The sequence below is a fragment of the Typopeltis vanoorti genome, chromosome 1, assembly GCF_054136105.1.
Source record: "Typopeltis vanoorti isolate ZY-2024b chromosome 1, IOZ_Tvanoo_1.0, whole genome shotgun sequence".
Classification (NCBI taxonomy): domain Eukaryota; kingdom Metazoa; phylum Arthropoda; class Arachnida; order Uropygi; family Thelyphonidae; genus Typopeltis; species Typopeltis vanoorti.
Genome location: NC_143549.1, coordinates 70595504 through 70622062, shown reverse-complemented (window position 1 = coordinate 70622062; position 26559 = coordinate 70595504). Strand labels below are relative to the sequence as shown.

Here is a 26559-nt window from a genome sequence, read left to right as displayed (position 1 = left end):
ACCCAAACTAACACCACACTCACTGGCAATTTGTCTTTGAGTCTTGGATTTGTGTTACGAAAGAGTACTGTTATGTCATTGCTTTATCTATATTTTACTGATTTATATCTTCCTATTCTATCTTTCAAACGCTAATCTACTTTTTCAGATATCAGGCCTAATATACTTACATCAAGGATTGTTTCCTCTTTGGATACTGGCAAATTTATATTATGCTGCACCAGCCAGTATCCTATATTTATAAGTGGTAAATCGGAATCGTAGTCAGGCATGACTCAAGTTTAGGTAAATAAAACATGTTTATTGGAATATCAAAGCAAAATACACTAAAGAAATTCATACATTCAATTATTGTCTCAATGCTAAATAAGGAAGCTCGAGTCATGAGATTAACATACTGTAAATTAAATCAAAGATTATAAAGCATGTAATACACAGTAACTGGAAAATGGGATAGATTGCAATTGGTATGTTAAGCTAAAATTCCCTTCTGCAAGCTATTCATAAGATGACATGACAAACATTCTAATGTTATTCAGTTGCTATAAATCTACAATCCTAATCTCATTATGCTAATTCAATGGCATACAACACAAAAGACTTCTTCCAAACAATCCTTCTTATATCCAAAAGGGGTTTTAACTATCTAATTAGTCTGTCCACAAAGTTCTTTAGAATAATGTTTATAATTTACATTCACAAATAATTTTCTCTCTTCTATGGAATTCTAAACACACAATAGAGTAATTCTTTATTGAACTTTTTCCAACATCTTTCAGCACCACGTGTACGTCTAGTTACCTCTTGTTTATTGGCTGTCCTTACGTCAGCGTTGGGGCTATGCTATCTTCATAATTACTGCCAATCACGGACTTGATTCTCTGCGTCTCAGGAAACATCTCTGTTCCTTTCGATGGGTCTATGAATTCTGCTAGGGCTGGAGATCTCACTTTCAGCTCTGTGTGGAATCCTACAGCATTCTCAGGAAAACTCGCCGTCCCATATCATAGCACTGACGCTTCATCCCCCTCACTTGAAAACTGACTAACTTCCGAACCAGGAAAATGAATAGACAAGGGAGGGCTGATACGGCGCTCATCCCCTTCTATTTTTTGATCAAGTGCCCCCTTTTTAAAGTCCCTTTTGCACACAACCCATATCTTTTCTCCCCTTGGGTTCATCCCTTGCTCTCCCCTTTGCTGTTATGCTCTTGTATTCATGGAATCCGCATCAATATACCTTCTATGTAAGCTACTACCTCCGGTGTTACGCTGGACACGTGTAGTTGTATACCGTCTATGAATTGTTACTTTATCTATCCGTCGATTCACAATCATTCAATACAGCTTAAGTGAGGCTTAAAATAAGTTAAATTATTTCTCTTTTAAGACATTCTCTAATTTGATCTCAATAGATTAAATACATAATACATGAAATTAATGCAATTTTATACATATGTGAAGTTTCACTTTAATTTCAGCTGATGTGCAGGTATTTCTTTGTCTGTGTAGTTTAGTATGTTAGATTCTGAATGAACGATTTCTTTACAAGATTCCTTCATTCAGGATCTAACAGTACATATTTTTGAATGCTTTCTTGGTGATGTATCCATTTTATAGTTACACAAAATGAATGAAACACTACGTATATCAACTTGTTTACACTATTAAAAATTCACAACATTGTAGAGACAGTAAAACATGCAACACTCAAATAATAGTGAACTAAAACCAAAACAAATCATTGTGAACTGAAACAAAAATCAAACCAAAAACTTGATGAAAATTGGCTTGTTTGGATTAATTTGTTCAGTACTGTATGATATTAGTAGAATTGTGAGTCAGAAGTTTTAAGTGTCAAATATTTTTGACTAGGTTAATTAAGAGCAGGTGAAGTTAGCTGCACTCTATACAACTAATCTAGTCTAGTCATGAAGATATTTCACATGCAGTGTGATGCTTGGATAAAATAACAATGGAAAGAATATATAATTTCTTGTTGAGCATAATATACTTTCCAATCCAATCCAAAAAAAAAAAAACTTGTTGCTATAGCACTCACTCAATTATATGACTTTCAAATGAATGCATTTTTCCATTATTGAACCTTGAATTGGTTATTGTTTGACTTCTGGTACAGCACCACATAATTCTTTCAATTATCCAAACCTTCAGTTACCACATTGGCAAACTGCTCTCTGCTGTGTTTCAGCAATCAAAGAATTACCCTATCTCTAATCTAGTGTATTGTGAAATAATTTTATTAATTATATAAGGAAAAATGATTTTTGCCATTGACCTCTTGATATTTATTATCCCATTGATAAGGTTTGAAAGTCTTGCTATCAGCTCTCACCTTGATATATGTTATTATACTTGCCTGAGAAAGAAGTGTGATGTGCATAATGGAATACAAGATAACTTGATGTGAAATCTACTACTCTATGTACAAGTAGCCTAATCATGAAGATATTTTACATGCGAACTTTTGTTTGCTAATTCTGGATAAAATAAAGATGAAGACACAAATATAATTTCTTGTCATGTATAATGTAAAAGACTTATAGAATATGCCACTGGATTTTTTGAGTAATTTTGAATCTCTTTCTCTTTGGACGGGTGTGTACTTTCAGTTTAATTTATACACATTTGAGGATATTGGATTTCTAGTGAAATCTTTTCATTTGTCTGTTGGTTTATGTGCATTCTTAGAGATGCACTCCTAATGATATCCTCATGTATACTGTTATTCTGTTAATATTTTATTGAAACAATTTTTATTCCACAAGTTTTTAAATGACCAAAGATGTCAATAAAATGTTTGTAAATGATACATGGATCACATGTTATTTGATCCTTCCAAAAAAAATATCAGTTTTATGTACATTAGAGAAAAGAGAAGTTTCTCAAGAAAGAAAAAAATAATTAATCAGATTCAATCAAAGAATTAGTTATATATAACCAAATAAATGTAACTTAATTATACATTTTTGATTCAGTAATTTTGTTTTTGTAAATTGAATTATTTGCACTGTTCTCTTTTAATAATTAGGATGCTAAAGCCTAGTTCTCTTCATATGCTAGAAGAGTTATGCCTGGAACAGATATTGGCATATATTCATCCTGATGAAGTGAAAACTAAAAAAAAGCAGCGTAAGATTGATATGGAAGTATCAGATCTCAAACAAAAATTGAATTGTACTTCAGTTAAGCAGATTATTCTTAGCAACAGGGAAATACGTCTGTTAAGGTTAGTTTATGTTTAAAATTTGCATTATCCAGCACTTTGAGGAAATAAGAAAAATATTTTATCAAGTATTTGAATTGTCTTAAGTTGGTTACTTTACAAGATTTTTTTATTGCACAGGTTAATACATTTTATGCCTTTTTCCTACCATATTATGATTTTGTAACATGTCAGTGCAGTTTAATTAGAATTAAGCATTAATTTGATTAGTTTGCTTTTGTGTGGATTATTGGCATTCATCTTGTGCCATCTACCTCTAGGCCGAAATTTAGAAATTTGAATAAATTTAAGAAAAATAAATTAACTCAGTCAGTAAAATTGTTTGTTTGATTTCTCTTATTTCTGATGTCTGTGACGTTCATAAATAAACTTAGCAAATCATTAATTCATTTCTGAGTCTATAATTATCCAGACTCCCAGACTTGCACATTCCTTCCCTTGCACATTCCAGATGAGATGGCTTAAGATGTAAGGGAAGTAGTTTTGTCTGGGGAAAATCTGAGTTGTGAACATAGCATCACATTGCTATGCTGACCATCCCCTACATAACATTCATTATTGCTTCCAACAGTCATTGTCCTCCTTGTGCTCTGTCTTCTCACCTCATTTCTCTGTCTATCTTACATTCCTGTTTTCTCTCTCTCATTCTTATCATGGTATGCTTCTTTGCACTCGCAAGTGCTTCGTTTTCACCTGTTTCATTTCTCACTATTCTTTCTTATTACCTCTTACTTCCTCTGGTCTTTTGTTCATGTCGTGCATTACTCTCCCTTCTAGAAGCTGTCTGTAATTGCTTAAATCCTATCGTTTAAATGTAATCTATTACTTTTTATACAATTCTGTCCATCCCATGGATTCATCCCACACATTAACAAACTGCACTCTTTTCTTCTTGCACAGTTCTACCAAAATACCATTCATAATTTTTGTTTTGCATTCAAACTCATCATTGTCTACCTGGGAAACTTACTAACTTTCCTAATGCTTTACTTTCTTATTTACTTTACTTTTTTTCTTATTTACTTTCATTTTCTTAGTAATGTCAGTTGTTATTATTATTGCAGCATCTTCCATGGAGTTAGCATGCTCATTGTGGGTGGTCCACTTTTGTATTAGGAGTACTTCATAATACAAAATGATAGTGGAAGAGACTGAAAAACTTTGCTGAAGAAGTGAAAGAAAAGAGTGAAAAAGGTATGTTGATGTATAATGTTCAACTAGTTGAACAAATAATAAAGACATATTTCATGGGAGCAAAGAGTCACCATGTGACTTGAGGCTATAGACAAGCAGGTGGAACAAGTGAAACAGATTATTCCTCAACAAGTTGCCAAACTTGCAACTGCCATCATGGAATACAGAATGAATAACGCACAAGGGTTCAGCAATACACGGACAATATCAAGGCAAATGGACATGTCATACTCAACTGTGTGGAAAATCCTGTGTCAAATGCTGAGGTTTTTTCCCTACAAGATCTCTATAGTTTCTGCATCACCATGAAGCATAGTGATGCAGAAACTAGACTACAGTTTGCCCTGACGTTCTTTGCTTGAATGGAGGTGAATGATGTATGGGCCATGGAAGTTGTTGCGGAGTGATGAGGCATATTTTTATCTGAACGGTAGTATTAACACACAATCGCCACATTTGGGTTGCAAATCGTGTTCCATCAGACCCCTTTACACTCACTGAAAGTCATTGTGGTGTGGTTTCATTGCATTGTTTATTATCAGTCCATACTTTTTCGAAGAACTATGCCCAACTGACAGGACCAGTAACTTGTACCATCTCTGCTGTAAGGTATCAAGAGATGCTGCACAACTTTGTTGTTCTGCAGCTGCGATAAGATGCCTTAACTCTACCATATTTGTGCGGGATGGAGCACCACCTCACATTGGATTATCTCTACAGGGAATGTTACAGAAACACTTCACAGAATGCAGAGTAATTAGTCATGCATTTCCCACAGCATGGCAACCTCATTCAGCTGATTTCAACCCCTGTGAGTTTTGGTTGTGGGGCCATTTGAAATGCATAGTGTATGAAGGACATGTTCCTAATTTAGCAACCTTGAAAGACAGAATAACGCAGCTTGTGAGGCAAATCAATGCAGATCTGTTGTTCCAATGTAGAAATGTCATTCACAGATTGCAGTTCTTAGAACATCTGAAAGGACATATTGAACCACATCTATAAGTTATGCAAACTTACAGGTGTGGGCTCTGAACATCTCCAATTTATGACTACCCTGTGTACACACACAATGGACAAAACATTACAGATTCTTGCCCAATAGCATTGGTCCTCCTCTAGCATGAATAATAGCCTGTACTCTCAGAGGCATTGACTCCACCAGTTGCAGGAGGTAATTCCAGCCATGTCTGTGGCAGCATTGTCCACAACTGTACCTTTTTAGATGTTAGTCCTGGATATATGGATCTGATGTCTCACTCTATGGCATCCCAGAGAGATTCGATGTAAATCCAGGGGGCCACTGAATGGTCCCAAACTCAGATTAGTGTCCCTAGAGCTATGTGCAGGTGGTTGTGTCCTGGTGAGGCAGCATATTGTCCTGCTGAAATAGACAATTGCAGACTGCTTATGACATGCTTCCTCTGAACTTTTGACAAAAGGATATTTGAAAAATCTTCATTAGTCTTGATACTAATAGGCTCCTGGTTCAGACAGATGCTGTCACTCCAGTTGTGCTCAAAAATTGTGATCCTGAATTAATATAATCTCCATGGAGTCAAGACTCATCATGGGAAGTATTGCCTATATAAGGCATCATATTCATCCAGAATCTACCAAACAGCATAAAAGCAAGCCTTTAGTAGCCTGTACCTAAAAATTTTGAGACATAAGTTTGTCACCACACTTTTACCATTATTCTTACCTTGGTGCTCTTAATAGTAATGAAGTTCATCAGTAGCCAGCTTTTTCACTATGTGAAGGCACATGAATTAATTCTTCTTCTTCATGTAGCCTCCTCAGTGAGAGGGTGCAGAACCATATCCTTCCAGTTTTTGCTGTTGGTGGCTTTCCTTTTTGTTTCTGTATAGCCATGTGATCCTGTCGATGATCTTCAAGCCATGTCCTTCGTTTTTTGCCTCCTGATCCTTTTCCCATAATTTTTCCTTCTGAAACTGTTAGTATCTTCTGTCCTGCTGAACCTCTCGGTACATGTCCTGCCAATCTCATCTTTCTCTGGATCATTTACTGTAATAAAGATCTCTGTTGGACATCTGTATTTGTCGCATGTTCTGTCCATGAGATTTTCAGAGCTCTCCTATAGTACCACATTTCAAAGGCTGGTGTGAAAATTGGCCATACTGATGTTCTTATCATTCTTTTCTTTGTCTCGTTACTCACAGAACTTCTGAGCAGATCTTTATTTTTCCAGAATGCATCCTTAGCTATGGCTGTTCTTATTTTTATTTCTTTATCTTGCTTTCCATCTGCAGTAAAGTAGATGCCTAAATATTTGTATTCTGTTGTTGTATGTTCAATTTTCATATTGTTTATGAATATTTCTGGCTCGGGTCTGCTTTCTTTTGAGATTTTCATAAATTTGGTCTTTTTTGCATTTATATCTAATCCAAATTCTTTACCTTCAATTAGTAGCTGCAGTAATTTGATTAATTTTTTTCTGTTTTTTGCTATTAGAATGGTATCATCAGCATATCTAAGATTGTTGCATTTTATACCATTGATACCAATTCCTTTTTTTTGTTTTTCAATCTTTTTCATCACTATCTCATTATAGATATTAAATAGAGTTGGTGAAAGGATACAACCTTGTCTAACTCCTTTTTATTTTCGCTACACTACAGAAGTCTCAGCATTAAACAGCTGCATTTTCTGTTTGGTGTAAATCATTTTTATAATCTTAAGTACATGATCTTCTATGTCTAATTTATCTAATATATTGAACATTTTATTATGTTTTACCCTGTCAAAAGCCTGAAAGTCTATGAAGCATATGTAACTTTCAAGTGATCTTTCTATTAGTATTTTTAGTTCCAGAATAGCATTAATGGTTCCCATTCCTCTTCTGAAGCCTTTCTGTTGTTCACTCAATTCACTGCTTAAGATTCTTTCAATTTTTTTGTTAACAATGGTTAAAATAATTTTAGATGCATGGGATATTAGGCTCACAGTTCTGTAATCCTCATAATTTTGTGCATTATTTTTCTTTGGAATTAGTATGCAGATAGATGTAAAAACTTCAGGTAATTGTATTGTTTCATAGATGTCCTGAATGGATTCCACTAAATAGTTGTTATTATTGCCAGTCAACGCTTTCAGCAGTTCAGCCAGAATATTATCACACCCAGGGGATTTATTATTAGGAAGATTCTTACTTACGTGTTCTACCTCTTTTCTTGTGGGTAGAGTGGTATCTGTTGTTATATTTAACTTAGGTGTCGTGAATCATCTAACATGTTACCATTATTATCATCATCATAGAAATCTGATAAGTACTCAACCCATCTTCCATTTATCTTTTCCTTATCAATGAGTATGTTTCCATCTTTGTCCTTGATGTTATTAGACTGTGTACGTTTTGCTTTTCCATTAAGTTCTTTCACTTTCAGGAATGCTTCTCTGGTTTTGTTTCTATTTTGTAATTCTTCTATCTCATTGCACTGCCTATTTATCCAGTTTTCTTTCAGTCTTTTACATAACTGTTTGATTCTTTTATCCAATGTTTTATATCTTAACCTTTCTTCTTCATTTGCTCCTCTTTTCCATGTTCTTCTTTCATCAATAAGGTGGATTACCTCTTGAGTTATCCATGGTTTTTTCTTGTTTATTGATGTGGTTTTTAGCAGATGTTATTATAGCTGCTTGTAGTCTATTCCACTGAGAGGGTTCATTTTCGTTTTGCAACTGTGCAGACAGCAGTTCTGAAATATTTTCATTAAATTTTGATTTTACTATCGGATTTTGTACCATTTACAAATCCCATTTTAGGGGTTGACTTCTTTTAATTTTGTTTTCAGGAGAATATTCATCTTCATTAAGACCAGTCTATGATTAGATCCACAGTCAGCACTTGGCATCACCTTTGAGTTCTGTATTCCATTGAAGTAACGTTTACTGATTACAATATAGTCTAATTGGTTTTTGTATTTTCCATCTGGACTTTGCCATGTGTCTCGTGCTGTTGGTTTTTGCTCAAAATAAGTGTTAGTTATGATAAGACTATACTTGTTGCAGAAATCAATCAGCTTTTGTCCTCTCTCATTCCAAATTCCAAGTCCAAATGGACCCACATATGTAGATGTTCTCTCTGATCCAACTTTTGCATTCCAGTCACCTATAGCTCAAATAACTCTATCTTTCTTGCCTCCGACTTCCTTTATACACCATTCTATTTCATCATACATGATATCTATTTCTGCTTCCTCATTCTGTTCTGTAGGAGCATATATTTGAATGATCAGCATAATCTCTAGGTTTAGATTTCACTAGAATTGCCATTACTCTATCTGATTTTTTGATTATACGGATAACGTTTTTATTAGTTTTCTTCTCTACAATAAATGCTACACCTCTTCTTGATATTTCACCACCTGACATGTATATTTTATATATCTTGCCATTTGGAAGTTTCAACTCAAAATCTGATGGTCTTTTCCAAAAAGTTTCACTTATTCCTAGTATACTAATATTCAATCTCTCCATCTCTCTCATCACATTAGCCAATTTCCCACATTTATATCAATCCTCTTACATTCCAATGCAAGGGGGTGCTTAAGGGTCAAAGCTATATAACTGAGGAGACCTCCACATAGCCTTTAAAGAAATACGGAGAACCGACCAGAGCTTCTGACCTAATGTCCAATCCACACCTTCTCGTGGTGCACCCGGTTGGGTATCTACTTGGATACTGAACGAACGAGGATGGACTGGCAATTTGGGATTTAGCCGACCAAATTGTATTCTTATTGGTTAAACCAAAATAAAAAATGATGGTACAACATGACAAAATTTCATGCCGGCTGGGGCGTCGCCCGTTTTACATTGTTTTCGCGAGGGAACCAGGGCGAACAGCGAAAAGTCAGCTACTGGAACAAATCTGAAAACAAACCCCAACTCAACATCACCAGAGTTAAAGATCGGTACTATCAACGTAAGAAGCCTGAATGGCAAAGAAATGGAGCTAGCTGAGGAATTAGATAAGTACCAGATCGACATAATAGGGGTGACTGAAACAAAAAAGTCCAAAACTAGTGAGATCTTTCTGAGCAATAAATACAAAATGTTATATTCAGGCAATGACAATCAAGGAAAAGGAGGAGTAGCCATAGTATTCGACACAAAATATGAGGCTAATCTTCTTGAATGGCAGTCAGTCTCAAGTAGAGTAATGTGGGCAAATATGAGAATGGGGGAACTGGACAATGAGACTTATTTGTGCCTATGGTCCCACAGAAGGTTCTACTAAGGTAGAAGTGGAGGAATTTTTTGATGCTTTAGAAAAAGCAACTGACACAATGAAAAAGGAAAAGTTGGTCCTTGTTGGGGAACTAAATAGCAGAGTAGGAAATGATTGTGAGACACAGAAAAATATTTTGGGAAAATTTGGAGAAAAGAGCAAAGCTAATAATAATGGCAAATATCTGTTAGATTTCTGCTCAGGACATGGACTGGTTATTACTAACACCATGTTCCAACATAAAAATGTGCACAAATTCACATGGAGAGAAGAGGCTAGGAATAAGAAAAGTCTCATTGACTATGTTATTGTTGATAGTGATGTTTTCTCCCTGGTGCAGGACACCAGAGTGTACAGAGGATTTGAAATTGGAAGTGATCACTATTTAGTCTTGAGCAGGATAAAATTGAATTTCATGTTGAAAAGAATAACATGTAAGAAAGTTTTAAAGCGAATAAAAGTTGAGCAGCTTTCAGATGTGAACTGTAGACTAAAATACACAAAGATTATTGAAGAAAAAATGAAAGAGTTTGAGAACAGGAATCAAACCTTGGAGATTTAGTGGCAAACTCTGAAGAAAACATTGATTCTGCCAGAGAGTCATGTGGTGAGGTTGTCTGCAAGGATAAAAAAAATCAGAACTCCTTGGTGGACACAGGAAGTTAGAGAGGCAGTGAAGGAAAAGAAGAAAGCATATCAAAAGTTCCTGGCAAATAAGTCAGCTTGTGCTCTTAGAGAATACAGAGACAAATGCAAGAATGCTAAACACTGTGTAAAACTAGCTAAATAAAAGTCATGGGAGGACTTTGGCAAGAATATAGAAAATAAATATCAAGAAGGTGGCAAAATATTCTGGAGGTTGTTGAAGAAGCTTAGGAATGGAGGAAAGAGTGCTGTAAAAGGAGTTAGAGATGATAAAGGTGACATGAAAACAGGAGAAAAAGATATCCTTGAGGTATGGAGTAATTACTTTGAAAAACTGCTAAATGAAACAAGCAGTGATGACAACACAGTGGTAAAAAACACTGACCAGCATGCAGTCAGGAATACATATCCATACTTGAGTAGAAAAAGCCATCAAAGGCTTGAAATGTGGAAAGGCAGCAGGAGTAGATGATATTTGACCAGAAATGCTGAAGAATGGTGGTATAAAAGTCTTACAGTGGCTGCACTGCATAGTTCAGAAAGCCTGGACAGAGGGACGAATTCCCAATGATTGGAGTAGAGCTCTCATAGTACCCATATATAAAAAGGGAAATAAAACTGAATGTGAGAATTACAGAGGTATTTCCCTACTGAGTGTTCCTGGCAAGATCTATGCAAGTATACTTGAGAAACGGTTGAGAAGAATTGTGGAAGAAAAACTTGGTGAAGAACAAGCTGGATTCAGGCCAAATAGAGGCTGTCAGGATCAGATCTTCACTTTACGACAAATAGTCGAGAAAGCATGGGAATATAACAAAGATCTGTATTTAAGTTTTGTTGATTTGGAAAAGGCATATGACAAGGTACCAAGAGAGAGAGAAGCTATTCAATACACTGCAGTTATATGGTGTCAATGGGGCATTATCAAGCAATACTCAGTCTTTATTTGAGTTGTAAGTCAGCAGTTAGAATTGAAGTACAGGAAGATGGTTTAATGTTAAATCTGGTGTGAGACAAGGATGTACATTACCCCTCTGTTATTCGTTATCTATATGGATCACATTATGAAGGAATGTGGTATTAAACATGATATCAAAATTGGAGATGTTAATGTCAGCTCTTTGCTTTATGCGGATGATGTTATACTTCTAAATAAATCCGCTACAAGTCTGCAAGATTCTCTGACTAAATTGAATAGCTGTTGTAATAGATATGGTATGAAGGTCAGCAATAAAAAGACAAAGACAATGAAAATAGGCAGAATCATTGAAAATGTCAACTGTGTTGTGAATGGAGAACCTGTGGAACAAGTAAAACATTTCAGCTACTTAGGCACGTTTTTTACTGAAGATGGTAAATTAAATATAGAAATAGACAACAGAATCAGCAAAGCTGGTATGGTGGGAAGTCAGTTGAATAAATTCATATGGAATAAGAGAGAAATTAGTTGGAACACTAAATTAGCTGTATACAAGACAGTGTTCAAACCAGTTTTAACTTATGGATCTGAGAGCTGGGTCAGAAGTAAAACACTTGACCAAAGACTAGAGACTGCAGATATGAGAGTCCTGAGAAAGATTATAGGCGTGAACAGATGGCAATATCATATTAAAAACGAGGATATTAGGAAAGAACTTGACATTGTCAGCATCCAGGAATGCGTTAGCAGAGCTAATCTCAGGTGGTATGGTCACTTAAACAGAATGGGAGAGGAAAGATTAGCAAAACAAGTGTTCTCTGCCAGGTTGGCAGGAAAATGACCCAGAGGAAGTTCAAGATATAGGTGGATTGATTCGGTACAAAGTGCCTTAGACGATAGAAATATAAGATCTGATAATGTTGGGGTCTTGACAAGTAACAGATTGATTTGGAGGAAAATTGTAGATAGGAAGTTAGTAATGATGTAATTTTTTTCATGTAGTACTATCATATCCTGTACACCCGTTGAGGGTACATGGCAGGAATTTGATGATGATGACTTACATTCCAAGGAGCAATATTCAAGCAATTTCTGTGTTGAATTTCTTTATAGCAGTCACGGACTAATGATACCGCAGGGCCTGCTATATCACTCTGACACCACGTTCCAGGCATATTGAGACCACCCAGGCTTTAATTCTTTTCTGTTTTGACATGATGCGTTAATAGTGGCATTTTTTACTGAATGGGCCACCAGAACCATCCAACCCTCAATACGAATGGAGGACCACAGCTGCCGTTGGTTAGCGGGTCCCATGGACCTAACCGGGAGGCCTACAAAGTAGTGCCACTGATTATCCCTCTCATCCACCACTGAGGGGGATGCCCGATGTGCTGTGACAGCCCAGCGTCTTGGTTAATTAGGGTTAATCAATCAGTTGATTAGTGATCATTTATATGGATTCAGCCATTCTCATTTTACCAGACCTCCTCACTAACTTCATCCACGTTTGGACCCAGGACGTATAAAGATTTGGAGAAACCATTGTGGTTCCTTTTTGATATCTCAAAGGCATTTGATCATGTCTAGTATTGAGGGTTTCTCAACAAGCTACCATATTATGGTCTGCGTCCTGCTCCTCATGAATGAATTGCCATCTTCCTTTCCAGTTGTTCTTTGCATGTTATGGTGTGGGCTTCATTTCATCAGATTTCTTTATCAATGCTGGAGTACTCCTGGGTTGTTTTATTACTCATGCTCCTCCTATACATTAACTCTAACCTATTTGTAGTTTGAAGTGATGAGTACTTTTCCATTTCTCTTCCTCATTCAAGAAAATCTGTAGTACTTAAAGTATTCCACTTTTGAGACCTTCTGTAACCAAAGCATTAAAGAGTGGTCTCTTCACCATTCTTAAAGTGAAGACGACTTGGTGAATTTCAGTGATCTTAAAACATAGTCTTTACACCTGCAAGAAAGTTCCTGCTTCAATCTCTCTCTCTCTCTCTCTCTCTCTCTCTTAATTTTGATAATGTTCCCATATATCCTTTCAAGATCAGTTTCCTCTTATTGGGCTAACTTTTACAGCTTATCCTGATATAAAAGTAACACTACTCAACTCTTAACACTTCAAAAATCTCAAATCTGACCAACCTTAGAATATTGTTTTTGTGTTTGGGGGGTGATGCACTCAAAACCTCTAAGAATTTTTGTACAGAAGAGTAATCTCTCTCCCTCACACACGGTTATTTTTCGATGGGCACTGTTTCCCTTTTGCATAGGTACGTTTGCGAGCATTGCTCAGCTGAACTGGCCACTGCCATTCCTTTGTTTTCCTTTAATCATGTAAGAATAGGAGAATCAGTTGTCAACTTTGTATGCAATCTGACTCCAGACATATATAACCAGTAGTTCATCATCTTCCTTTATTCCATCTCTATTTTTTGGTGTAATCTTTCCCAAACCATTTCCTCAGTGAATACAACCCTGAGCTTTTCAAGAAACTTGTGAAACTATTTACTTCTTTCTCCTTAATCACTTGCTCACATGGTATTGGCATGTTGTAGGTCTTGTTATCCCACCATTCATTTTCATACTATTACTACATGCATTGAAACATGACAGATACTAGTGGAAAATTCAGTGATAATTTTAAGATTTTAGAATTATTGATTATTTCATGACATAATATTCAAAATACTTATGAAAAGCAGACATTCCTGTGTTGGAAAGAGGGGAAAAATCTGTATATGGTAATTGAATTTTTTTGATGAACTTCTGAAAAGACATGATTGCTTGTCTTGCCAGACAAACAATTAGCCTGATTGGCCAAATGGATAGCCTTCTTGCTCTCCTCACCAATGGGCTGTGTTTTAAATTCCACTCTGAACATATATGTTTGAGAATGTCTTTAGGTGGTAGATGAATTTTATTACCCCATTTGATATTATCGATTTATTATTGGAAGCCAGAAATGCCTACAAAAATTCCCAGGTTTAATCTCTAGAACAAACCTGGATAAAAATACTCTCAACCATTCATATAGGATATATGAAGCAGTAACTGTGGAACACAATATAAGAAGTAGTGTGTGTGTATGTGTGTGTGTGTTCACAGTTAACTAGAATCAGAACTAAAAGTACCATGCAATATTGCCATTAATCTTGCTATGTATCCTCAAGGGAGATATAGGATACTGTAATGCTACTGTGTGATGTAAATATACATAATCGCCAGCCTGGTTGACCGAGTGGTTAGCACATCTGCTCTCCAGGCAAAAGGCTGCTGGTTCGAATCCCTCCATGGGCATGGATATTTGTGATTGCCTGTGAAAATTGGTGGAGGCAGAAAATTGTAGAGTAGGTGCCCTCCCTCGATGAGTCTGGAGTTGTCACGTAATAATAATCACTGACTTCCTATTGACAGTTGTCCTCCAGATTAATCTGTTAGTGGTAAGGACACTTCAATATACTGTCAGATCTAATATGGTCTTATAGAGCATTATAAATTAAAGATGCCAAGAAATTATATTCTCGGTTTAATCCTTTATCCAAGTGTTTAAACAGTTTGTGCATGAAGTAACTTCATAACTGGGCAACTCGTGTATAGTGGCTAATGACTTAACATCACTTGCCTTAGTATCCCATAATGCAAAGCACATAGATCCTTATGGATATGTATAATGCTATGAATTATGGGAAGGGTCACTACCCAGACTGGCTTCTACCTTTATTGTGGTCTTATTAGTGGGATCCAGACCCAGAAGTGATTAAAAAAATAAAATTGTTTAATACCATGGTTGAAGTAATGCAGAAGTCATATTTCCATATACAAGTAGCCAAAAAGGTGTCACACTTTATTACTACAATACTCTGGATTAGAGATAGATGTTAAAAGTTTTTCTGCTTGCCTATCCCTGTTATAAATTAAAGATGCCAAGAAATTATATTCTTGGTTTAATCCGGTATCCAAGTGTAAGCAAACAAAGTTTGCACACGAAGTATAGAGCACTAATAACTACATTAATCCACGTAGATCTAGGACTTTCTGTAGGTGTTTTCCAGACATCTTGATATGAGGCTAGTTTTTGTTAATCCTTCCTCTCCCATTCTTCTTAAGACTACTACTTCACATTATCTCTGCTTTGACATTTATGAATATAGTGACCTGTGGAAGAATATACAAAACACATACATGGTGGTGGTGTTGATGGGTGGCAGATGGTAGTTTGTGTTGCAGTAGAATTAAGTAATAGGGGAGACAGTGCAATGTGCATGGTGTGGAATAGTACCTTCCCCACGATGAGTCTTTGGACTCCTTGGAGGTGTCATGTATAATAATATACTTGCATGCATTGTCCTATGAGCATGTATGTGCTGTTAGATTGTGTACTTTTTTAATGAGTGTTTAATACAGCATTCCAAACATAAGTAAGCATCGTGATAATCAAAATCTATGTAGTGAATGAAAAAGGAAATCCTTAAATATTGAGCTTAAATGTATAAGTTTGATATAATAAAACATTTTGAAAGAAGAAATTAGCCTAAAGGAATCCGCATTATGGATACCATCATAGACACTGCTATGAAAATAAAATTGTTTAGTAGGAACAGCTGTGAGTGCTGCAAAGTTGATTAGAACAAGGCCTAAAGGAATACAGTAGTAGAATATTTCTTTATCTGTGAGGAATTAAAGAAAACTGTAGTAGCTTTTTTGTCTCTGTACAGCATAGCTTATGAGATTATAGGTTTCAAGTGTTTTGTCCCTAACCCTGTTTGTTCCATAAGCTCTATTTTAATTTTGTGAAATTCTATAACATGTTTATTTTTAGGAACACATATACTGCATTATAGGAGAAATGACAGTATCCAATGGTTGTGATGTATATAGCCATATGCACTACTACAAAGGGATGTCCAGATATTTTTCATTTAGTATATGGTACTTATGAACTGTTTCAAAGTAAATTAAAAAAAAAAAAGGAATATTATAAAAAAAACAACTTCACTTCTGTTTCTATTTCCTATAAGTTTTTGAATTTTCCTAATCTGAAGATATTGTGCACAAAATTCATGGGGCTGTTTGTGTGTATTGGGGGGGGGGGGACAGAGAAGGATTGTGATTGGTAATATTTCAGGAATTTGATTATAAAGGGTAAAGGTATACTACAATGGTGTTCAACCTTTTTTACTACGCAAGCTACTTTTCTATAAAAAGTTATTCAGCGATCTACTCTCTTATATAGATGACGTTCCCCCGACCTGATATCTGATTACACACAAATAAACAAAAAAAAAATACACAACTGAAAATTTTATTTGTGTATTTAAAAATTTATTTATCACTTTTTAATACAACAAATATTTTAATACAACAAAAAAAAAAAATATTGGAATAAAATATTTATTTCTCTATTTTGAAAAACCAAAGTTAGAAAAAACAACAGATTGATTACAAACTCGCAAGTTACAGGAAATGCTGGTTGAGTAAAAAAAAAAAAAAAAAGTTAATATGAAATTTGGCATTGTTTGGACCTCGTAATATTTTCATAGTCAAGTTGATATGAAGAAGTGTCCAATCGCAGACAATCATCCAAATGATCATTTGTAATTTGGATTTTTTAATTGATTTTTTTATGACAGTCATATTTGAAAAAGTGGATTCTGACAATTATGTGATCCAAAACACGACAGAATTTTTCGCGCAGTATAAGTTAATATTGGGAATTTTTCATGTGCATACTTCCAAATGACTTCATTGTTTATTGATTTTAAATGTAAACTATTCTGAATGTTTATTATCTCAAGTTCTACTTCAGCTTGGTTTATATCAAACAGCCCACTAATTTTATTTGAAATTTCTGTGATGTTCAAGTTTTCTTGAAATGGATTATTGATAAAAGATACAATCATTTCAGTTTTATTAAAATCTTTAAATCTTGAATTTATTTCTTCCTCAACTAATTCTATTTCACGAATAAATTCTTTTAAATTATAGCGAAGCATTTCTTGATTTTGTTCAAAAAATTTTGATAAATATGAGAGATATATAAATTCGCAGTCATTTATATTTTTCTTTAATAAAAGTAAGTATTGTTGGAAAGTTTTTATTGAACTTAACATGTCAATTAAATTTTTATCTCTACTTTAATACAACAATTCAACATTCGTAATTCATACCAAAATCTACTAAAAATGGTAAGTGTAACAACCATCTTTTATCACTCATTTGTGGATAAATATCTCCTTTATCATCAAGAAAAATTTTTATATCGTTAATTAATACAAGAAATCTTTCTAAAAATTAACTTCTGCTGAGCCAGTAAACATTATTGTACAACACAGGTTCCCTATCATCATCTGCCTGTAATTTAAATAACTGCCGTTGCAGGACTTTTCCTCGAACAGAATTTACAATTTTAAATGTAATATCCAAAACATCTTTTGTGTTTAATCTTTTACTACACAGTACTTGTTGGTGAATAATACAGTGGTGTTAAAAAATCTGGATATTTGTTATCGTTTTTACATAATGAAATGAAGCCTGATTTATTACCTATCATTGCAGGAGCACCATCAGTAGTAATAGACACGGAAGTTTCTATTTATTGTTTCATTTTTTGTTTTATTGTTTCACAAATTCATCAAATGCCGAAAAAATGCCTTCTTCCCTAGTCTTTCCCAATAATGGTATAATTTTCAAAAGTTATTCTTTACTTTAATAATCTTGCAATATTTATGCGAATAAATACCATTAACTGAGCAATATCGGTGAAGTCGTTTGATTCATTAAATTGTAATGAAAACGCAACACACTGGTTAATGTCTGACATTAACCTGACCTGGAAACTTTTCTTTGGCAATTTGAAGTAGTCTACTAGTCAACTAGAAGTAGTCTCTCTCTCTAGCGACATCTCAAACCAAGAAGCTCCTTTCTGGAAGTGGGAAACTCCTCTCTCTCAAGCAATGAGGATCCGGGCAGTCTCTCTGACAACAATTCTGAACTCGGGAACCCTTCTGCTTGCTTCAATCCCTTTATTAGGCCTCCTCAGAGACCTCGCATTAAGTTTGGCAACTCCCAAAGAATCGGTATGAGTCTTTTATCTTAAGTTTCAAGTTTGGCACGCCTTTTGTTCTTCTCCACTTTCTTTTGATTGTAAGTTGCCGGCCATCGGAAAGTTGTTTGAGCTCTTTCTGACTGACTTCAGAGATGTTTACACTTAGAGCCTGGAAGCCTTTCTCATACATACAAGTTTCAATAACAATCTTTCTAATGCTGCCATGTACAGCTTCGGCGACAAAAACATTTCCTTTGTTTTTAGCACTCTAACATATTCTTATTAAAGCAATATATACAGTTAGCTTCAAAAGAGTTATTTACAAAATCATCTAATACAAACTATACCAAGACAAACAAAGTTTATTTTATTACAATATTCACATGGGACTTAACCTAAGTAAAAAATCGATGTAATGTGCTTTGGAATATTTAAGCTACAATTGAGTTTTTATTCAGATCGCTGTTTGACTTCCACTGATCCAAATTCATTCATTTACCCAGACTTATAAGAAAATTACTGATTTGACAATTTTAACAAAAAAATAAATAAACAATAGCAATACACTTTAAACGAATTAAAATTAATACAAAATAATGATAATTAAAATATTATGTTCATCATCATCAAATTCCTGACGTGTACCCTCAAGGGATGTACAGGATATGATAGTATTACATGAAATCATTACTAACTTCCTATCTACAATTTTCCTCCAAATCAGTCTGTTACTTGTCAAGACCCCAACATTATCAGATCTTATATTTCTATCGTCTAAGGCACTTTGTACCGTATCAATCCACCTATATCTTAGTCTTCCTCTGGGTCGTTTTCCTGCCAACCTGGCAGAGAACACTTGTCTTGCTAAATCTTTCCTCTCCCATTCTGTTCAAGTGACCATACCACCTGAGATTAGCTCTGCTACTGCATTCCTGGATGCTGACAATGTCAAGTTCTTTCCTAATATCCTCGTTTTTAATATGATATTGCCATTGATGCCATCTGTTCATGCCTCTAATCTTTCTCAGGACTCTCATATCTGCGGTCTCTATTCTTTGGTCAAGTGTTTTACTTCTGACCCAGCTCTCAGATCGATAAGTTAAAACTAGTTTGAACACTGTCTTGTATACAGCTAATTTAGTGTTCGACTAATTTCTCTCTTATGCCATATGAATTTATTCAATTGACTTCCCACCATACCAGCTTTGCTGATTCTGTTGTCTATTTCTATATTTAATTTACCATCTTCAGTAAAAATCGTGCCTAAGTAGCTGAAATGTTTTACTTGTTCCACAGGTTCCCTGTTCACAACACAGTTGACATTTTTAACAATTCTACCTGTGTTTAAGTTAAGGGATATTACATCCTATATTGTTTCTCAGCCGAATAAGAAACTCAAAGAATTTCATGCAGAATATAGTAAAAACTAAATAAGGTTCGGCGATTCCAAGCATAAGCAAATACCTGGATACCGCAGCAACTGACCCTTAAGGTAGACATGAGTTGCCTCAGCAAGTGCAAGCTGAGGCAACTCATGTCAAAGGTGGAGCAAGCTCCGATCCCTATTCTTGATATTTACCCATAATGTGAACGTAGCTCCTAGGAGCTGTAATACTGTTCTACATTATGAGAGAAGGTCACTACCAGACCAGTTTCAACCTTTATTGAGGTCTCATCAGTGAGTAGGTAGACCTAGTTAATATCAAGTTTGTAGCGAATGGAACTTATAACCCTTCTATGAGTATTGCCGAGAGGGATCCTAATAAATTATTAGATATATGAACAGCCAAAGGCTTCAATTCGGTGACATATGACTTGTTTAAGTTAAGGGATATTACATCCTATATCGTTTCTCAGCCGAATAAGAAACTCAGAGTTTCATGCCGAACATAGTAGAAACTATATAAAGTTCGGCGATTCCAAACATAAGCAAATATCTGGATACTGCAGCAACTGACCCGTAAGGTAGCGCAAGCTGAGGCAATTTAGTCAAAGGTGGAGCAAGTTCTGATTACTATTCTTGATATTTATAGGTTCACATTATTGGTAAATATCAAGAATACTGTCTTATAAATGCTCACCTTCATACCATATCTATTACAACAGTTATTCAATTTAGTCAGGGATTCTTGCAAACTTATAGCGGAATTATTTAGAAGTATAACATCGGCTTTCCTAAAGCAAAGAGCTGACATCTCCAATGCTTATATCATGTTTAATACCACTTTCCTTCATAATGTGATCCATATAGATAATGAATAACAGAGGGGATAGTGTATCCTTGTCTCACCAGATTTAACATTAAACCATCCTCCTGTACTTCCTTCAATTCTAACTGCTGACTTACAACTCAAATAAAGACTAAGTATTGCTTGATATAATGCCCAATTGACACCATATAACTGTAGTGTATTGAATAGCTTCTCTCTTGGCACCTTTTCATATGCCTTTTCCACATCGACAAAACTTAAATACAGATCTTTGTTATATTCCCATGCTTTCTCAACTATTTGTCGTAAAGTGAAGATCTGATCCTGACAGCCTCTATTTGGCCTGAATCCAGCTTGTTCTTCACGAAGCTTTTCTTCCACAGTTCTTCTCAACCATTTCTCAAGTATACTTGCATAGATCTTGCCAGGAACACTCAGTAGGGAAATACCTCTGTAATTCTCACATTCAGTTTTATTTCCCTTTTTATATATGGGTACTATGAGAGCTCTACTCTAATCATTGGGAATTTGGACCTCTGTCCAAGCTTTCTGACTATGCAGTGCAGCCACTGTAACACTTTTATACCACCATACTTCAGCATTTCTGGTCGAATATCATCTAATAATGCTGCCTTTCCACATTTCAAGCGTTTGATGGATAAGTATGGATATGTATTCCTGACTGTATGTCTGTTGAGTGTTTTTTACCACTGTGCTATCACTGCTCGTTTCATTTAGCAGTTTTTCGAAGTAATTACTCCATATGTCAAGGATATCTTTTTCTCCCGTTTTCATGTCACCTTTATCATCTGCAACTGCAGCCACTGTAACACTTTTATACCACCATACTTCAGCATTTCTGGTCGAATATCATCTAATAATGCTGCCTTTCCACATTTCAAGCGTTTGATGGATAAGTATGGATATGTATTCCTGACTGTATGTCTGTTGAGTGTTTTTTACCACTGTGCTATCACTGCTCGTTTCATTTAGCAGTTTTTCGAAGTAATTACTCCATATGTCAAGGATATCTTTTTCTCCCGTTTTCATGTCACCTTTATCATCTCTAACTCCTTTTACAGCTCTTTCCTCCATTTCTAAGCTTCTTCAACAACCTCTAGAATATCTTACCACCTTCTTGATATTTATTTTCTATGTTCTTGCCAAAGTCCTCCGATGACTTTTGTTTAGCTAGTTTTACAGTGTTTCACTTTCTTACATTTGTGTCTGTATTATTTAAGAGCACAAGCTGACTTATTTGTCAGGAACTTTTGATATGCTTTCATCTTTTCCTTCACTGCCTCTTAAACTTCCTGTGTGTTCACCATAGAGTTCTGAATTTCTATCCTTGCAGACAACCTCACCACATGCCTGTCTGGCTGAATCAATCAGGTTTTCTTCAAGGCTTGCCACTGAATCGCCAAGGTTTGGTTGCTTGTGTATTTTGGTTTACAGTTCACATCTGAGAGCTGCTTAACTTTTATTCGCTTTAAAACTTTCTTACATGTTATTCTTTTCAATATGAAATTCAATTTTATCCTGCTCAAGAATAAATAGTGATTACTTCCAATTTCAAATCCTCTGTACACTCTGGTGTCCTGCACCAGGGAGAAAACATCACTGTCAACGATTACATAGTCAATGAGACTTTTCTTATTCCTAGCCTCTTCTCTCCATGTGAATTTGTGCACATTTTTATGTTGGAACATGGTGTTAGTAATAACCAGTCCATGTCCTGAGCAGAAATCCAACAGATATTTGCCATTATTATTAGCTTTGCTCTTTTCTCCAAATTTTCCCAAAATATTTTTGTTTGTCTGACAGTCATTTCCTACTCTGCTATTTAGATCCCCAAGAAGGGGCAACTTTTCCTTTTTCATCGTGTCAGTTGCTTTTTCCAAAGCATCAAAAAATTCCTCCACTTCTACCTTAATAGAACCTTCTGTGCAACCACAGGCACAAATAAGTCTCATTGTCCAGTACCCCATTCTCATATTTGCCCACATCACAATACTTGAGACTGCCTGCCATTCAAGAAGATTAGCCTTGTATTTAGTGTTGAATACTATGGCTACTTCTTCTTTTCCTTGATTGTTATTGCTTGAATATAACATTTTGTATTTATTGCTCAGAAAAATCTCACCAGTTTTGGACTTTTTTGTTTCAGTCACCCCTATTATGTCGATCTGGTACTTATCTAATTCTTCAGCTAGCTCCATTTCTTTGCCATTCAGGCTTCTTATGTTGATAGTACCGATCTTTAACTCTGGTGGTGCTGAGTTGGGGTGTGCTTTCAGATTTGTTCCAGTAGCTGACTTTTCGCTGTTTGCCCTGATTTCCTGGCAAAAACAACGGAGGCCTTGTTTAACCGTGCGTCACCCCAGCCGGAATGAAATTTTGTCATGTTGTACCATCATTTTGTATATTGGTTTAAGCCAATAAGAACACAGTTTGGTTGGCTAAATCGTAAATTGCCAGCCCCTCCTCTTTCTTTCAGTATCCAGGTAGATACCCAACAGGGTGCACCACGAAAAGGTGAGGATTGGACATTAGGTCAGAAGCCCTGGTCAGTTCTCAGCATTCCTTTAATGGCTATGTGAAGGTCTCCTCTCAGTTATACAGCTTTGACCCTTAAGCACCCCAAATATGTTTTCAGTTTTAATTAAATTTGTAAGCAAGGAGGAATAGACCGACCAAAAATTGCACTGCTATCGACAGGTTGAACACCCCTGGTATACCATGATAGTACTACAGATAAGTTTACTTTATTCCTATCAACAATTTTCCTCAAATTAATCTGTCAGAACTCCAGTATCATTAGATCTTATATTTCAGTCTTCTATGAGGTGCACCCCAAAAGTTCAGGGAATTTGAATAGCATGCACAAACTAGTTATAGCACAGCCTCTACTATAAGAGGGTAAGTCCTTTGTGAATCAGTATGCCAATAGCAGACAAGCTGAGAGGCTGCATTCTTGGGTTATATGCATTTTGATAATGTTTTGTTTTAGTGGTTCAGCAATTTTCTTCTCCAACTGAAATGTCAGATTTTAAGAAGCAAAGAATCTGTATCAAAGTTTGCTTCAACTTCAAAAAAAAAAAAAAAAACTGCTGCAGAAATCCATCGATTGCTTTCTTAAGCATTTGGTGGATGCAGAATGACAGCAAGCATTCTAGACAACCATTGACAAGCACAGCACTGGAAAATATTGCAAAACTGCATGAGGCTATCCTTGCAAATTGTAGGTGAACTATCCATAATGTTCGTGAGATCCTAGGACTGTTATACAGGACCATTCAATGCATTTTGTCAGATGTTTTGAACATGAGAAAGGGGAAAAAACTGCAAAATTTGTGCCAAGACTGCTAAGTGGCGACCTGAAAGAGCATTGCATTGCTGTCAGCAGAGAGCTCAAAGATCAAGCCAGAGATGACTCCAACCTCATCTGCAAGATCATAACCAGTGATGAAACCCATGGAATACCATGGGTTTATGGCTATGACCCTGAGACAAAGCAGCAGCCATAGCAGAAGTCACCAAATTCACTGTTGCAAAAAAAAAAAAAAAACCATTAAGTTCGCAGCAATGTTGATTCTTTTATTTATTTATTTTACATTCAAGGCATTATCCACAAGGAATTACCCTCCCTCCCCATTATATTGTCAAAGGAGAAGTTTTAATGTGATGTTTTGAAATGGCTAAGGGTGTCCAGATAAGAACAACTACTACTGTAGGTTCTCCACCATAGCAATGCACCTGCTTACACATCACTCGTTCGACAGTTCCTAGCTTCCAAAAAAAAAAAAAACGGCAGTCATTCCCAATACCCCCATATTCACCTTGCCTCACTCCTGCGACTTTTTCCCAAGATGAAATTCCAGTGAAAGGGCATTGTTTAGACAAAATTGGAGAGATCCAGCAGAATCATAGGAGTTTCTCAACATAATCACACTTGAGCACTTCCTGTATACAGGAAGTGCTCAAGTGTAACTTTGAAAGAGAGTAGAAACTAGGAGTTAAGTAATTTTTTTATTATTTTTTTTTATGATCAAATTCCCTGAACTTTTGAGTAGCACCTTATAAAAATCCTCTAAGTACATCACTCCATTTAGAACTTGATCGTCTTCTTCTGTGTCTCTTTCCTCACATCATATAACTGTCTTGCTTAAAAAGAAACTTGCATAATATCAAGTTTCTTTTTAATATCTTCATTTTTAATATAGTTCTGCCTTTGATGCCACTGTTCACTCGCCTCATTTTTCTCAGAACTCTCATATCTGTAGTCTCTAATCTCCATTTTTAGAAATAAGAGAACGGAAAATGGAAAAACTAGATGTATCTTGATGGCTGCATTAAAGTATGAATGTGTTTATTAAATTAATAGGTCAATATTTATGATAATGATACAAAGTGAGAATCATAGTATGTGAGAACCCCCAGAAATGGGGACATCATCATAATGCTAATTACTGATATAAATCGCATTGGTTTGTTCCAGTCTCATTATTCTAATATCCTCTTTTGAGGTTTACCCAGCCTTCTGTTTCCAATTGGGTTTATATTTTATTAATTGTTTAGGATATAGGCATTTGATATTCGAAAGTTTATTTTTCACTTGGTTAGAGTATAATAAATTTAGTTTAATCCTTTATCCAAGTGTGAGCAAACAAAGTTTGTGCCTGAAGTATCTTCAGGACTGGGGTAAGGTGATACAGCACCAGGGCAACTCGTTGTAAAGGTGGAGCAAGCTACCAACACTCCTGTCTCAGTATCTCCTATAATGCAAAACATCTCCTTGTGGATATGTCTAATGTTATGCATTAAGGGAAGGGCCACTACCCAGACTAGTTTCGACCTTTATTGAGGTCTCTTCAGTGGGAGCCAGGCCCATGGCTCCCACTGAAGAGACCTCAATAAAGGTCGAAACTAGTCTGGGTAGTGGCCCTTCCCTTAATGCATAACATTAGACATATCCGCAAGGAGATGTGTTTTGCATTATAGGAGATACTGAGACAGGAGTGTTGGTAGCTTGCTCCACCTTTACAACGAGTTGCCCTGGTGCTGTATCACCTTACCCCAGTCCTGAAGATACTTCAGGCGCAAACTTTGTTTGCTCACACTTGGATAAAGGATTAAACTAAATTTATTATTTGATATTCGGTTCACATGTTCTATCCAATTTTGTTTTTAATTGTTTAGTTTTTCTTCTATTGATTTTATTTTTAGTTCTTTTGAAATATCTTCGTTTATTTTTTTTGTCTGTGTATTTTGCAGTTCTTCTCATGAATCTTATTTTACCTGTTTTTATTCTTATTAAAAGAGCACGTAAGACCACAGTAATAACTTTTAATTAATAAAGGTACAGATATTTCGTACTAAAACTAATAGTACATCTTCAGTGTCACACAAACAGTTATAGGAATGGAATAAAGTAACGAACATTCGGTGGATCACCTATTAAAATATAGTTGTTGCCGCCTGCTAGGAAATTATAGAAAATAATAATTAATCTTTAAGATAATTGGTTTTTTTATTGATTATATAAAATAAGTCTCCCAGATCTTCGAGAGAGAGAGACAATCATTTGGATTTAAATTCGGTCGGTGTAAAATAGCTTCACAACTTTCTTTAAAAAGGTGTTCATATTTGAACCTGTATCTATGGAGGAGAATAGCTTTATCCCACTGGATATTATGAGTAGTGTTAATACTGTGTTGTGCTAGACCAGACTTCTGAGGTTTGTTGTATTCAGTATAATATTGATGTTCCTTAATTCTTTTTTTTTCCACAGAATGGCCAGTTTGTCCAAAATAAGAAACATCGCATTTACATGGTATTTAAATGCCAGCCAAAGATAGAGATGACAGTTTATCCTTTGTAGAAGGCAATAAAGAGGAAATTTTGTTGATAGGAACATACATGGGAATCAATTGGTACTTTTTCAGAATTCTACCTATAGGTTCTGAGATTCCTGGAATATAATAAATTTAGTTTAATCCTTTATCCAAGTGTGAGTAAACAAAGTTTGTGCCTG

The 26559-nt window shown here is 35.5% G+C and overlaps 1 protein-coding gene across 1 annotated transcript in view; it reads left to right on the top strand.

The window, feature by feature from the left end:
- Positions 1-26559, top strand: part of egl (Egl_like_exo domain-containing protein) — an 86626-nt gene that overhangs the window by 50799 nt on the left and 9268 nt on the right. The window contains exon 4 of the mRNA XM_090391186.1: positions 3052-3249. Within this exon, the coding sequence (XP_090247312.1) occupies positions 3052-3249 (198 nt within the window). The remainder of the gene's footprint in view (positions 1-3051; positions 3250-26559) is intronic.